The sequence below is a fragment of the Tribolium castaneum genome, chromosome 1 (assembly GCF_031307605.1).
Source record: "Tribolium castaneum strain GA2 chromosome 1, icTriCast1.1, whole genome shotgun sequence".
In the NCBI taxonomy this organism is placed as follows: domain Eukaryota; kingdom Metazoa; phylum Arthropoda; class Insecta; order Coleoptera; family Tenebrionidae; genus Tribolium; species Tribolium castaneum.
Window position 1 is genome coordinate 11078978 of NC_087394.1, and position 17222 is coordinate 11096199.

Consider the following 17222-nt stretch of genomic DNA (forward strand, 5'->3'; position numbering starts at 1 on the left):
TGTTTTGTTTCGTCTTCAAACCAAAACAATCCGTCATCAATCGATTGAATCCCTTCCCCTGGAATAAATTAACCCTGAAACGTGTTGGGTCGCGTGCGGCCGTCCCGAATGTGGAGCAGCTTGCGGCAGGTAGTGGAGGGCTGTTCTGTCCGGGAAAAGTCCCTAAAATCCCGTCGTGCGCTTCGCGAGCACATGATGCGTCGGCCCTAAGTGGGTCAGTGGGCCATCCCCTCCAGTACCCCCACGGCCGTTCCCCCACCTCTGGTCGGTGTGTGCGATGTTGTAAGTGTGTGTGTGTGTGTATGTATGACTTCACAACAGCACTAACATAGACCTGGTTCATGGGAAAGTGGGTCACCGGTCCCGAGTCACTTTCACTTATTACATGGGCTCCTAATCATTTTCCATTGTAACCCCGTGCTGCCAACACGTCTCTCGGAAGGGGATTCGCAGTTGAGGCGCTCTTGGACGGTCCGCGCTGGTCAGTTTGCTCACTGAAGTCCGTCGAGACGGAGGTGCCGTTGTTCCACTGGTGCGTGTGTGTTGTGTGCCTGCTCCACCGGATTACTGTGCTGTGCAGTGTGCTTGCTGATGCTCCACCATGCCCTTAAACTACTTCTCCTTCGTGGTGACCTAACCGAACGCTCGTCCCTCCGACCAGTCCTTACCCCGTTGTACTGTTTGTGAAATGTTACTGGACATGGAGAACCACTCGACGTTGTTATCTCTGAACATGTCCCCGTTCAACGCCAACTCGGGGGACTCGCCCGCCCAGGCCTCCAGCCCCATGCCCCAGTACGGCTCGCCCCCGGTGGCCTACAGCAGCTGCCAGCAGTCCATGGGGCTGCCGCACCACCAGCCCCCCATGATGATGTCCCAGAACATGAATAACCTAGACGCCTCTTATATCTTTTCTTCAGGGGCCAGCGCCATCTCCGGCGTCGACATGGGCGCCAGCTACCAGATTTCCGGGCCGGCGACGTCGCTCACAGCCGGCGACCTCCCAGACACGAAGGACGGCATCGAGGAGCTCTGTCCGGTCTGCGGGGATAAGGTCTCCGGGTACCACTACGGCCTCCTCACGTGTGAATCTTGCAAGGGATTTTTCAAACGAACTGTTCAAAATAAGAAAGTTTACACGTGCGTGGCGGAAAGAAGTTGTCACATAGACAAAACGCAAAGGAAAAGGTGTCCCTACTGCCGGTTTCAAAAGTGCTTAGAAGTCGGGATGAAACTTGAAGGTAAGTGGACAACACGTGCCGGACATGTGCGCATAAGCGAAATTCAACAAGGCGGTACATGCCGTTTACATGAGCTAAATTATGACAAATAGGCCGAAAACTTGCAACACAATGTTTAGACTCAAAATTAAAACTGGATTGCACATAAACCGGTTCGGTTTGACAACACATGTAAAATTTGTTGCTAAATACTATTTATTCAGCCACAAAAATTTACGTATTTTTTGACATATTTTATAAACAAATGTTCGACCAAATACGTTAACATTATCGACAATTAAATTATCAAAATATCGAGGGGTTAACGGCAGAGGAAATCAGATCAAATCGTGACTACATCAAGGGAAATTGGAGGAAATCAGGTGTATATTAAATAATCTCTTTTTTCTTATACATTATTTATGTTGTGTTGGATGCTAAATTCGAGATAATTACTTTACGAGTTGGTAAAATTGATTACTAAATGTTAAAATATTTAGATAAGTTGTACGAAATTCATAGATATGACTAAAACTAAAGGTAATATTTTTATTCATGCTAGGAATGCAATAATTCGTCGGTATAACAAGGTGTTTAAGACATGAGCTACAAAACAAAAATTTTTTTTCACCTTATATTTTTTGATTTTTTTGACGGACACTAAATAAACTGTTAAGTAAATTACAGTATATTTTTAAGTAAATAAATGCTTTTTACTAAATTATTATTTACTAGCCAAAATATTGTAAATGCTAGTTAAAACAATCTTAATGCTAAGTGGTAATGCATTTTTAAATAATACTTATAAAAGCGTATTCTTACCTACCCACCTATGTATTTAACAACCACTTGCCACGCTAAGTGAAATGCTAGACTAGATTACTAAAAACTGTTTTTTGACGTGAAGATTCGAATTAAATCCTAAAGTAATTTTCAAAGAGACGGAATTGACAAATCCAGTAGCGTATTTTTTAGTGTAGTTGCCTCTCTTGATACATTTTTTTCTTAACTTTAGTAGTCCTTATTTTCACATAATTGTAATTTGGTAAAATTGATTACTAAATGTTAAAATATTTAGATAAGTTTGTACGAAATTCATAGATACGGCTCTCTGAGTGACTAAAACTAAAGGTAATATTTTTATTCATGCTAGGAATGCAATAATTCGTAGTTATAACAAGGTGTTTAAAAAATGAGTTACAAAACAAACTTATGTTTTTTTTTCACCCTACATTTTTTTGATTTTTTTGACGGACACTAAATAAACTTTTAAGTAAATTACAGTATTTTTTTAAGTAAGTAAATGCTATCTAATAAATTATTATTTACTAGCCTAAATATTATAAATGCTAGTTAAAACAATCTTAATGCTACATAGTAATGTACTTTTAAACAAGATTTGCTAAAAAAATAATACTACTTATAAAATCGTTTACCTACCGACCTAGGTATTTAACAACCACTTGGCACGCTAAATGAAATGCTGGACTAAATTATTAAACACAGTTTTTGACGTTTTTGAATTATTTTTCATAGACGGAATCGACAAATCCAGTAGCGTATTTTTTTTTAGTGTAGTTGCTTCTCTTGATACATTTTTTCTTACCTTTAGTAGTCCTTATTGTTTTTACATAGCTTTTGTAATTTTTTTCTAACAATTATTATTTTTATCCAGCGTTTACTATTTTTAACCTAGCATTTACGATTTATACTTAGGAAATGTACTTTTTCTTTTCCCTTTCTGGACCTAACTTTTAGTATAGTACTGTCGTTTTTTATTTAAACCTTTCTTGGTCAGTTTTGATTTAATAACGAAAACGCTTTTTATTTAATTCATCAGGTTCATCAAAAAATTAATTGAATCACCTTAAAAGGAAAAGGTGAGAGAGTTAAATTGGATGACTTAAAAACTTTATTTGTGTAAAACATTAACATTTTACTGCTTCTTTGTCTAAAAACAACAGAATAATTCACTGAAAAAAGCTAAAATCAATCTAGACTGGTCGAAAACGAGGATTAAATTATCACTTCGACGATTTGAGCACCATTTTAGTGAAAAATATCACAAGATTTCGGACGTTTCTGGCTGTAAAAAAAATAATTTAGCTGAAAACGACAACTTAAACAACTTTCAGGTATTTAGCATTAAACATCAATTATTATTACAGTATCTATCTGAAAAGTGAATTTTTTCAAATAATTCGAGTAATAATGTTATCACTTAGGCCCTAATTTTTTATTTACTTCGTTAAAATAACTCAAATTTTATTCAAATTTTTTAAATCTCAGTACAAACTCCAATAAATTATCGATGTGGAATTACTGTAGTAAAAACAATGCCCATTGAATTGTTCATTGTTGCTAAAATTAACATATAAAGTCCAGTAGCATTTTATTAATTAACTTTAAAAAACACTTTATACTTTACTTGGAAAGACAGTTTAAAAAATAATCTCTAAGGAGCAAAAACTATACATGTAAATTTTTTAAAGTTATTCAACTTTTAGTTAACTTCTTCATTTATTGATTTTCTTGATTGCAAAGCACTGTACAACTAGAACACTAATTTTTGAAGTAGTAGAAACCTTACTTTTCTAGTGTTCTCAATTTTAAAATAATTTTTTTTATAACTAAAAATTTCAAGTATTAAAAACTGCGTCTGAAAGTGCAATATTATAGGGTGTTTTATGTAAAAAACGTGACTGTACCGTGACCGGTCCTATAATTTATTTCTTGCATTTTTTTAAAGTATGAGACCCTAATTCTGGTCGCTGTGACCCAAATTCGCCACTTACATCGCTATCAAGGACTTGCGCGAAAATGTATAAGGACATGGCTGCTCGTCGCTTTAGAAAGGCTGTTTATTGAATAATAATTAAAATACTATTCGCCGGCTGGAATTTCTTCATTGCTTATTCATAAGTCGCGAAAAATTCTACATTTATTGGCTTTCGGTGTCGATAAATAAATTTGCAAACGCTCCTGTGTGGATTTATTTCTCCTAAATTACCGGAGCGTACCAGTTTTAGTAACGGAATTATTGAACATCTGCCTTTTCGTAAGAATACATATTGTAACAAATAGCAAATGCACGACACGAAATACCATAGCAGTTATTTCAACAACCTATCACTTACAATTATTATTAGGCGAGCTGTGTTCAATCGAAGTTGAGCAAGAATCACATGTACGTCATGTAATAAGCCAACAATCTAAAATCGAGCTTTGCACAAATTGTTGCTCTAATACACCATTTATTTTTTCCACGCGTTGTTGTTTTGGTTCGCAAATTATTCACACAGTGATAAAAGTTTGGATTATTGTTTGCTATTTATATATTTTTTTATATTACAACTACGTGTTTGGAGTGGAACCACCTGTTGATTCATTAAAATATGGAATTATATTCATTTGTTCAGTGGTCACTTCTCCTGTTTTCCAAATATCAAGTTTCAATTAAAATCGGGAGGACGTCAAGTAAACAGACAGAGTTTACAGCTTTGTCATTAGAAGAAGACTAATTATGTGTTTTAACAAGGATGTTCTAGAAAACTGCAGTGATTTTTTGGCATTGTTAATAACACTGTTCAAGAAATTTTTACTTTGTCCTGGCTACGGAGGACTATAAGTTAGGAGACGAAACGTGATACAAAATTGTAGAATTTTCTGAACCCAAAAAAAAATAACAAATAAAAAATAATAAAAAATTAATTTAAACTCCACTAATTACTTGGAAAAAATGTGAGCTCTGAGAATAAAAGTATTCAAAATTTGCGCTTTGTCTCTTGTTTTTCAAAACGCTGCGAATACGGTGTAAGATACAAAAAAAACGTTAAGAAGAAATTTGTAGAGAATTAATTTTCCTTTAAAAAAGTCCGCGAGACAATATCTCTATTATCAATGGTTTAGGCCCTAAAGACGTTCAAAGACGCTCAAGCGACGAGTTTGCTTCATTTTACCGGTTGTCAACTAACTTAAAGTTAATTTATAACTAAACTGTAGAAGATAGAAATATGGTGTCGCGGACTTTTTTGTAGGAAGTTTAATTCTCTACAATTTTGTTCTTTAAACTTTTGTTGTATCTTCAACCGTATTTCCAGCGTTTTTAAAAATATGCCATGGTGCGCATAGAATTATCAATTTACGTTCCGCCTTATGTTTTTGCGAACACTGCGAATCCGGTTGAAGATGCAAAGAAAGTGTATGGAACAAAGTTGTAGAGAATTAAATTTTCTACAAAAAAGTCCGCGATACCATAGTTCTATCTTCAACGGTTTAAGTATAAATTCAATTTCCAATACTTGACCACCGGCAAAATAAAGTTAATCGGTCGCTTGAACGACTTTGGGGCCTAAATGGTTGAAGATAGGTATATGGACTCGCTGACTTTTTTGTAGGAAATTAAAATCTCTTCAACTTTCATCCTAACATTTTTCTTGCATCTGTAACCGTATTCGCAGCGTTTTGAAAAATATGGGGTATAGTTTAAATTGGTGAAAGTTTGAAATTTTTTTAAATATACTTTACGATAATTTTTTTGCATCTTGTTTATGTCTTACTATGGAGAATTTAATGCTCTATCTGCCTGTATTTTTTGCTTATTATGTGCAAACCGTTACGCAAATATAACGATTTTTTCAAATTCATTGCTCTGAAAACTTGGACGGTAATGGAACAAGTGCGCTCTCTGGTGACATCAACGGAACTATCGAGGACGGGAACGTTTTATTTGTACGTCGTTTCATATCCTAGCCTTTAAATATCCGTAGTCCTGCCTTTAGACGCAGAATTGAAAGTTTGATCTGTCTGAAGTGATCTTTCAGAAAATAAATTTGTGTGGAATGTGAAGTTCCAAACTAAAAATTAATTTTAATAATAGTTGAAATACGAGTTAGTTTTTTAACATGTTTTATAATACAAGAGATTGGGATAAACTTCTTAAATAATTGAAAAAGTTTACACAACAGAAAAGTAGTTATTTCTTTAATAACTTGAAAATATAAAAAATTTTTTTTTTGGTTGACTCATTTTTTTAAACAATGTTGCGAGATGCCCGAAATCTGCCCTCGTTTTGTTCCGAAGGGATGTGAACGGTTTTGGACAAAAGCGCGCTTTCTGCGATCAGTTATCCGGTTTTGAAATTAAACGCCTCAATTGTAAAATTGAATAGCAATTCTAATCCAGTTTATCGCACCCGATATGTATGGTAGCAGTGTTATTCAAATGTGTATGTGCAAATAGAATCGAACGTGTATTACCTGTGCAGTAGTTGTATGTGACAGTCTACTATAAATATATCTATCAGTTATCGATTTTCAGTACATTCACTGGGAGAATTTATATCTCCTTCCTTGGAGGCATTATATGCCTAACTGCTGTTGTTTAAAGTCCGCTTCATTAGACGCAAAACTTACGTAACGCGATTGCTATCAGCCAGACGCCATCTGCTCGCCGACTTTTCGGCTCGGAAGACCAAAGCAGGAGCTTAGCGAGATTGTGGGGCCTCTGTGTAATAAAATAATCGCGTTTGTGGCGGCGCTCTTCAGCACGTGTTGGGCAGAAATGGTCGCGAAACCTAAAATTGTGCTCGAAAACTAAACCAAGCCGATCCAACCTCCTTTCACTTTCATATGCCGTGTGCTTTACCGTACTATGAGATTAGTTTGCTCTTTATCCGGACAGATTCCAGCGAATTCGCTTTTAAGGTGGGTTCGTTTTGGTAAAAAGCATTGGCTAGTTGGTCGGATATACCGTATTCAGTCCGTGACAAGACATGGCATTTTCAGGGATTTTGCAACCAGCTTCGTTACGTGGGTTACTCGGAGAATCAAAACGATGAAAATAAATGTCATCGAGTGTGAGGGATAGAAAGTTAAACTGGCCACAATTAGAACAATCAACGAAAACTTTGCCGATTTACGATCGCTTTGTGCTGCGAAGATTGCAACAGTGGGCAAACTAGATCACGCATTTTATTCCAAATGTCACTTCAATTAGATTTAAAAGACTTCATGAAGAGCGCATTTTAATTATTATTTTACATTTAAATGGCATTCGATTATGTCGTAACCCACGATTCCCTTCGTTCTTTTGAAATATTACACACAAGAAATACGGACTTTATTATAATGGTTCTAGATCATTGCAAATATTATGCCGCGTAATAAATTCCATAAAAAATGAATTAATTCAAGTACCTAAATATAATTTATCTGTGAATAGTATAGGTATTTCAACTTTCTTGCTCACCTTGAAGGAGCCTATACAGCTACCCAGACATATACAACTTTTCTAGTTTTTTCTTCTTTATTTCCGTTCTATAACACTGTATACCGCCAATTTTATACAGGTTATTTCGCTTCGCGACCGCAACTCTACGTCACTTCATTAGTTTTACAAACAACACAATAATTCACCGAAATACAATTTGCCCACTGATTTGCATACGCAAATTAATCTTCATTAATTAATGCGCTAATTAGCGCCACCAAATGATTTAAATCTCGGTTACTACACAGATTTTGAATTTATAAAGACAATTAAAATATATTTTTTCTGTCTAACAAAAACGCAGTCAATGCTTCAATTCACCAATTACTTTGAAGCCTGACTAGTGACCACGTTTTTACTTGGCTGGGTTTGTTGAAATTCTGCATGAAAAAAAAAGGTGAGGGTTAGCATTTTTTGACGAAATTTTACAAAATATGAGCCTTTCTGGCTAAAAAACCTCTTAAATAGTTGAGCTGGGTTTGTTGAAACTGTATGAAGAAAAAATTGGGAAAAAAATTTGGTGAGGGTTAGCATTTTTGACGAAATTTTACAAAAACGTGCCTTTCTGGCTAAAAAGATTTCCCAAATAGTCCAAGAATGCACAATTATGTTAACTCTATTTTTTTATTAGGCATCCTATTTATATTTTTTAACATTTTGACACATTTAATAGTTTAAGTTAATTTGACGCGAAAGAAATGTTCAAAAACTGGAAAATTTAGCAGATAAATATTTAGACGCTTTAAACTGAACTGGGTTTGTAAAAAAATACTTTCTGGGAAAATCATTAACTTATTACTTTAAACTGGAAATGAGAAAAAATAAAACAGTTTTTGGTTCTGTTTGGTGAGGGTTGGGATTTTTTACGAAATTGTACATTGTTTTATAGGTAAAAATAGTCGAAAAACGTAATATTTTTTATACTTTTGCTATACTATTTTCTTTATTAGGAATTCTATTTATAACTAAATTGCTGAAATAATAGTTTATTTTTAACATTAGGACACATCTAATAACAGTTTTAGTTAATTAAAAAATTGGAAAAGGGAACACGTGTCTAAATAGACACTTTTTACTTAGCTGGGTTTGTTGAAATTATGCGTGAAAAAAAATTTTGGGAAACAATATTTGGTGAGGGTTAGCATTTTTTGGAAATTTTACAAAAAATGTGCCTTTCTGACTGAAAAATACTTCTCATATAGTCGAGGAACACACAATTATGTTGTACTTTTGACCTAATTCTATTTTCTTTATTAGGAATCCTATTTATATTTGAATCAGTGAATGGATAGCTTTTTTAACATTTTCACACATTTAACTATAGGTTTAGTTCATTTAGAACGAAAGAGGTGTTCAAAAATTGGAAATATTTGACAGAAAAATAACCACGTGTTTATTTAGACGCTTTTTACTGACCTAGTTTTATTAAAATCTTGCATGAAAAACATTTTTTTGGGAAAATCATAACAGAGTTTGTTTCTATATGGTAAGGGTTAGGATTTTTTTACGAAATTTTACAAAAAAAATTGCCTTTCTACCGAAAAAAGACCGAAAATTGCAAAACTGTGTTATACTTTTGACCTAACTCTATTTTATTTATTAGTAATACTTTTATTATATTGGGAATCACTGAATTGCTAGATTTTTTTTTTAACATCTTGACACATTTAATAATAGTTTTCATTAATCTAACGTGAATGAGGTGTTCAGAAATTGGAAAATTTGACACATAAATAACCACATTTTTATTTAGACACTTTAAACTGAACTGGGGTTGTAAGAAAAAATATTTTCTGGGAAAGTCATTAACTTATTACTTTAAACTGGAAATGAGCAAAAATTAAATAGTGTTTGGTTCTGTTTGGTGAGGGTTATGATTTTTTACGAAACTGTACAAAAAATTTGCATTTGTGGCTAAAGAAAGACTTCTAAAATTGTCGAAAAACGCAATATTATGTTATACTTTTGACCTAACTATTAGGAATTCTATTTATAACTAATTTAGCAACAGTTCAAAAGATGTGTTCAAAAATTAGAAAATTTTACCAACAATGTGCCTTTTTGGCTTCTTGTGTAGTCGACGAACGTACAATTATGTTGTACTTTTGACCTTACTCTATTTTCTTTATTAGGAATCCTATTTATATTTGAATCAGTGAATGGATAGCTTTTTTAACATTTTCACACGTTTAACAATAGGTTTAGTTAATTTAGTACGAAAGAGGTGTTCAAAATTGGAAATATTTGACAAATAGATAACCACGTGTTTATTTAGACGCTTTTTTTGGAAAAATCATAAAAATTTTTGATTCTATGTGGTAAGGGTTAGGATTTTTTACGAAATTTTATAAAAACATTGCCCCTTCCTACCTAAAAAGACCGAAAATTGCAAAACTGTGTTATACTTTTTATCTAACTCTATTTTTTGGGAAAATCATTGCTTTATTACTTTTTTTTTGTTGTTACCATTTTAAGCCTTCTTTTTAATATCTGAATCCTAGATTATAAACACTATTTTAAAACACGTTTCTCTTGGCAACGTGTTTTAAATTAATGTTTTCACTATTTTAAAACACGCTTTTCATAGCTCTGTTTTAAATTAAAATGTTCCAAAACATTTTTTATATAACACTCGCATACGCTCGTTGCATAATGACAGCCCTCGAACTTTAAGCTTGTGTTTTCGCACTCGTTTTATTATTATTTTTCGGAGCTAGTGCCGATATTTTTACGTATTTTTTGCGAGGATTAGTACTTTTTAAAGAAATTTTACAAAAAATTTGCACATTTCTTGCTAAAAAATAGTCTAAAAACACAATATTATAAGTTATACTCTATTTTCATTATTTGGAATCCTAATTATAATTGAATCACTGAAAGGATAGCTTACACGAAAGAGATGTTTAAAAATTAGATAATTTAACAGATAAATAACCATCTTTCTATTTAGACACTTTTTACTGAGCGGGGTTTGTTGATATTCTGTAAGAAAAAACAAATTTGGGAAAATCATTGACTTATTAATATTATTATTACTTTAAACTCAAAAATCAAAGTTTTTTGTTTTATTTGATGAGAAGGAGAAAATATTGCGTTTTTAGATAAAAATAGTCGAAAACGAAAAATTATGGTATGCAGCACTTTTGACCTAATTTTACATTCTTTAGTAGAAATTATATTTGTAATTGAATCATTGAGTGGGAATAGTAAACTTTTTTTATTGAATGAAAAATTGAATTTGAATTGAATTTCAGTTTTCATTGAATTTTCAGACTTTCGACAAGGGTTAATTTTTTTTTAATTCACCAAAGCTTCTAATTTATTTGTTTTTTCCGAATTTGTTTACTCTGTTTTGACCTAGATTCTTGCCTCGTTTTTCCAATTGAAATGAGCAGTCATAATTAATAAAATCATTGGCAGTGTTGATCTTTCGAATCACTGAAACTAATGCAACACGGTGTAAACAATGAATCTGTTTACCTTAAATCAGTCAGTGAATGATTTTAACACAGTATCAGTTTTACTTCCTATAGCTCCAAGTTATGATCTAATCTCGGGTGCCTTATTACCATGATTTCTTTGTTTCACACTTCACGTGTGCTCCATATAGCCTTATATATTTGTAGAAAATGCGCCCACTGTGCGTTACCGCCTATTCTCCTCCCGCGATATGTCCGTTTTATTTGAATTTGCAACAGTAGCAGCTACAACAAATGTTTTTTTCGGGGAATTATTGCAAGTGGTCAAGTGTGTCGCTTTAATGTTGCACTAAACCTGTGTAGAGAGCGACTATCAAAATATTTACATTGTTATACACTTTGTTTATTTTGTACTTATTATGTGTTTAAAAGACGGAGCGCTGTTGCAAAACCTTTATTTCATTAAAGCATTCGAATCGAAAACGTTATTGTTTATGGGGAAAGTGTTTACAAGTTTTTCAAATTATTTTGTAATAAAAATTTCGTGGCATACTCTTGTCAAGGTCTTTCATTCGTCTATTGTCTATTTGTTCTCAGACTGTTGTAAACATGGAAAAAATATGGTTGGAAGTGTTATTGCTCGAGCGGTATTCCGGCAAAAGACAGATGTTCAGTTTCTCGTAAAGCGAGGATTCGTTTTATTATATGGGCCCGTGAGAATTTGGGACAATTAAAAATATTACAGACGTTTAGCGAAAATGTTTGGTAAATGCTAATTGAAATATAACACTTTCATTTTATGTTGCCACATGTGCAGTAATCGTTTGTTGAAATTACAAATTAACTCCAAGTGTTCCAGAAATTGAATAAAATCGCCTTTTTGCCTGATCTATTGCACGACAAACCGACTATTTGTGTCACCACACAAAAATATCCATTTTCTATTCAAACGATAGTGATTTTACGTAGGTTAGTACCTACTTAGTAGTTGTCGACTCATTTTTCGTAGATAAAATACATACTCGACCAACATGTATGTAAACGCAATTAACTCCACCATTTTGCAACCGAACGGGAACGCAAAACATGACGTGTTGTGTGTTTAAACTATGTACCATATACCAAAACATTTATTTTTTATTCAACTTGATTTAATTTGCATTTAGCTGATACAATGATACTGTTGTATAATAAACAACGTGTGCACACAACTCACTCACCGGTTTCTACAAAACAAAGCTGCCAGTTCTTTGTAAATAATGATAACAGGGAAAGAAACGCGCCAAATTTATAACAAATTCAAGAGGTCGCAATATCAGACACAATATTTCACGGTTCGTAAGCAAAATTTATTAAACGTGAAGTTTACTCATCTCTACGTTTTATCGTGGAATATGAATGTTTCTCAAGCCGGTGATTTTATTATTTATTTATTAAACAACAGATTTAGATTAATAAGTAGTCAAGGAAATAAAATATAAGTTAGTTTCATTGAAAGTAACCTCGAGTTTTATCAGAAGGATGTTCCCTGTATTTTTTCATAATGTTCAAGTGGGTTGATTTTACCTTGAAATGCTTTTTCACAATCTCAGAATCACTTTTTTCAAATTGGATATTTTTACTGCAGATAGTACATTGCAGACACAATTTACTCATATTTTTATCTTTTTAAAAATTGTGTACAAATCTACAGTTATAGATGAACTAAAAACTCAGACTCCGACCTAAATCAGAGTTTCTTTCTGAAGAAATAAATAGGAGAGAGAAGAGAAGTAAAAAATGTGAGGTAGATTGGAGCATCTTTGAGCAAATTGACAATTTTTTTTTATTTTTTATCAAATACAAAAATAGAAATCAAAAAATTACTTAAATACTCAGATTAAAGTGAGTTAGAATTCAAAGTTTAAAAATTTTCTTAATCAAAATTATAATTCCAAGGTACCTACAGTGCAACTTCGATGAAGCGAATTAAAGGTATGAGTAAAATAGTATTCGGATTAATTAATGTTTGAAAAAAATTATTCAGGTCATGAATTTATTGGAGAAATAAGTAAAACTGAGAAAAATAGTAACAAGTTAAAGAAGATTGGAGCATCTCTAGGAAAAGTGGCAAAAACTATTGTTTTTACAAGAAACGAAAAACTGTTTTTTTTTTAATAAAATAAAAATTTAGTTCAAGGTGAAGACTTAAAAATTTAAAATTTGGTAACCAAACTTACAATACCTTACAATTAAGTTATAGTGCAACCTCGATAATGTGAATTAAAGGCATGGGTAAAATATTTGGATTGGTAAATAATGTTTGAAAAAAAATATTGCCAGATCATTAAAAAGTTAAGGAAAACGATTTTTTTGTAGATTTATTGTACAAATAAATGGAACAACGAAAAACTGAAAAATGATCTCTAAATAATTTTTTTAAAAACTATTTTTTTCACGAAATCCAAATTTTCTAGTTTTTGGTAAATGTAAAATAAAAAATAAAATAAATATTCAAGTGAATGTAAGTTGGCTTTCAGGATTTTTTTAAGTAAACTTATAATTGCTAGGTACAGTGCAACCTCGGTAATCCGATTTAAAAGCAGGGATAAAATATTGGATTAGTAAATAATGTTTGAAAAAAAAATACCGTCAGGTCTTCAAAAAATTAATGGAGAACTGATTTTTCATTTTTTTTTCTCTGAAAAAAAAGTTAACAACTATTCTTTTCACGAGACTTAACACCTATGCAAAACCAAATTTTATATTTTTAAAGCAAACTTATAATTCTAAGGTATAGTGCAACCTCGATAATGCGAATTAAAGGCAGAGGTCAAATATTCGGATTAAATAATGTGTGAAAAAAAAACTGCCAGGTCATTAAATAATTACAGGAAAACGGAATTTCTATTGATTTGTTGAAGAAATAAATGGAAAAGAGGAAAAAAATTTAAAAGTATGAAGAAGATCCGAATGTCTCTGGAAAAAATGTCAAAAACTATTCTTTTTACGAGACTTAACATCTCCAAATTTAATATTTTTTTATAAATATAAAATATAAAAATAAAATCAATATTCACCTGGAAGTGAGTTATATTTTGAAATTTTCATAACCAAATTTATATTTGCAAAGTATTCGATGATGCGAATTAAAGCCAGGGATAAAATATTAGGATAATTATTAATTCTTGGAAATAATACCGTGAGGTCATCAAAAAATTAAAGGAAAAGGGAACGACTGTTGCTTTATTGGAGAAATAGAAATAAATGGAACAGACAAAAACACTACAAAGTATGAAGAAAAATATCGGTAATTTTTGAAAAATTTGGCAAAACCTATTCTTTTCACAAGACTACACTTAATCGAAAAATGGTTTAAAAAATACATACTTTAGTGAAAGTGGGATTAATTACAAAATTTCAATTTTTATTAAAATTCTAAATCAAAGGTATATTGCAATCTCGATAATGCGAATTAAGTATGCCATTCGGATTAATTAATGTCGGAAAAGATTGCTACAGAAAAAATAAAGGAGATGCAAAATTTTTGTTAATTTTTGGATAAAATGATAAACTTTTCGAGAGTTATTGCGACCTTTATTATTATAATAATTATTTAATTGTATGTAAAAATTCAATTTAATTATCGAGTAAAATTGTTTGGTTTTTATTAAAAGTTTTTATTTAACTTGCTTTGTTGTCTGTCTGTCTGTTTCATATTTTTGGAGCCAAATTTGAAAGGGTTCCCGTTGTCCCAATGAATTGAAATTTGGCATACTTAGTTAATCTGCGTGACAATGCAATCCTATGTGGTTAAATGGCGTTTTGAAGTTGCATCTTTTAAAAAAAAAATTTCTCTAAAAATCATTTTTTTAATTTTTGTAATTGGATAAAATGATAAACTTTTCTGAAGTTATTGTGATCTTTACTATTATAATTAATATTTATTTGTATTAAATCATGTAATGATTGGGTAAAATTGTGTGGTTTTAGCGATAATATATAGATAAGTGGATTCCAGGTTTGGTAGCAGCGCTCTAAAGTTCGCCAGAGGAAATGTTTGTTTTCTAAATTTGGCGTTGGTTTTTGCAATCGCCGAATCTGTCTGACAAAACCTTTGTAAATCAGTGAATATTATGTAGTTAATTGGAATGTCGGGATAGGCCACGTTGTTAACAGCGTAGCGGATTGCATGGTTCCAACCTCACTAGTTGCGCTTGGTTGACGATCCAAACAAAAGTAAAACTTACACGACAACACTCATTCACTATCACTTAAAATTTTTACCAAATCACAATCAGCAATGAATCATTCGCACTGTCTCCGGCGTTTTTTTCGCAATCAACAGCGATTTTACTTTTAAACAAATTCTCTCAGTTGTGAAATTTTGCTTTCAGTTTCATTAATCATAGTCGAGTTGTTTTGGTTTTAATTTAGTGCATTGAAAACTGTCTCATCTCTATACATGAGCGATTTGATAATGTTTTGAGCCGCGTAAACCTGGCTTCAAGTTCCGTGAAGTGGGACGAGGTCGCTGAATAACAATATTGTAATATCCTAGGTAAACGTGGCACCGTCGCTTACCTGCTTACCTGTATTATACCAGCTGTGATTAAATCCTACAGGTTTTCTTCGACTCATTTTTAAGGGGGAGATTTCAATACAAATCCACTTTCTTTATTATTTTGAGCCCCAGATCGAAGATCCAATACGAGCTTTTTTATTCAGGTCAATGTTACAAATGCGATTACAAAATCTCGAGCGTATTTTTAGTAGACGAAATTATCGTGTTGTTTTAATGTAAACTCTCATGCATTATAAACATTAGTGTAGACACTGTGGTTCCCGAATGTAAATAATTAAGCAAATGAAAAAAAAGTTTTGTCATTTAATCTCATTGATAATTACCAATTCACGGTTGAAAGAGTTGAAATTCATTTTAGCTGTTACACAACCACTTGACAAATGACCTACTTAACAAAGTTTAGAATTACCACACGGCCGCTTTTTTCTCCTCGAAATACTATAACCACACACGGAATGGCTTGATGCAAGTGCTTAAATTAACCCAATTTTCGGCAATTACCCACCCCTATTATTAAAGACGAGTCAATTAAGCCACCACGCCCGACTGACTTGCCTCCAATGGAGATAATTATTTTTTCAATTTCATACGAATGCAAATCTATTGTGTTCCAATCAATCGAAATGTCGCACGTAGCGTTGCACAACAAATGATTGGATCGTGCTTCACCCTTTTTCATACAGGGTGGCCCAGAATTGGTGACCTTTAAATAATTGAGAACAAATATTTTTTTCACCTAAGTTATTTTCAAATATAGGGTGTTTCAGAATTTGGAGGTAGCTTTTACGACTGATGATTTTGATCTAAGCTTGTATTAGTTGATTGTTTGTGAAATAATTGGATTTTTTGACAAAAACAAGCTTTTTTCTTTAATTTATTACACAATGTTTTTGAGAGATAATATAAGAATCTTTTGTATGCGAAAATAAAAAATAGGCTATTCTATTTAAATGTTAAGTTATTCTACTAGCAATAAAATTCTTAATCTTTTTATCTTCTTAGCTGCAGTAAGCTACATTCTTCAAATTTGAACTTTTCTGCTTAAAAATTGGTGAAAGTCCTACATTTCTAGGATTCTTAGTTTTTATCTAATATTTTTTTGAAAAGCGTGTTTTTAAACAAAGTCAACCAATAACAATTAGCTTAAAAACATGAGTGTCAAAGGTATACGTATACAAAAATGCAATAAATATAGGGTGGTCTATTTAAAAGCATACAGTTGTGGACAAAAAATGTGATAGCCTTGGAGCAGGTTTTTTTCCATAAAATTTAGTTGATTAAAACGGACTTTGATCTGGGGTTTTATATTTGACAATGCTTGTCAAAAATAAAACAGATACACAATTTTTGCCTTTTTTATATAATTTTGACAAGTACATATTATGACATTATTAATTGCATTTTGTATTATTGTCGTAAACAACCGACTTGCCAACATTTTTGGGCTCGTACATAATAAGTAGATTTGATAATAATGATTTTATTTGTTTTAAACAATTTTGTGAAAAATGAAAAACATTGCTTAAAGATTGCAAATCTTACATTTACAATGTGTATTTGGCACTATTCCGAAGTTAGTAACAATTAAATAGTTATATAGAAACAAAAAATGTAATTTCTAAATTACATCTCCATCGAAAATAGGAAAATCCCCAAATAATGCTTGTTTTATTGAGATCTAAAATTATTATGGAAATGTATGAGATGATAATTTATAGATAGCCTAAAGTCTGTTCTTACATATATTTA

General features: G+C 32.1%; 1 protein-coding gene across 5 annotated transcripts in view; it reads left to right on the plus strand.

Moving 5' to 3' along the window:
• ftz-f1 (ftz transcription factor 1) overlaps positions 1 to 17222 on the plus strand; it is a 106914-nt gene that overhangs the window by 52682 nt on the left and 37010 nt on the right. For 2 of the 5 annotated variants that reach the window (XM_008193153.3, XM_015978478.2), the window contains exon 2: positions 921 to 1241. In XM_008193153.3, coding sequence (XP_008191375.1) covers positions 921 to 1241 — 321 coding nt within the window. Of the gene's footprint in view, positions 1 to 209; positions 1242 to 17222 lie in introns of those variants that run through there. The other 3 variants (XM_015978477.2, XM_008193151.3, XM_008193152.3) reach the window with 3 other exon arrangements.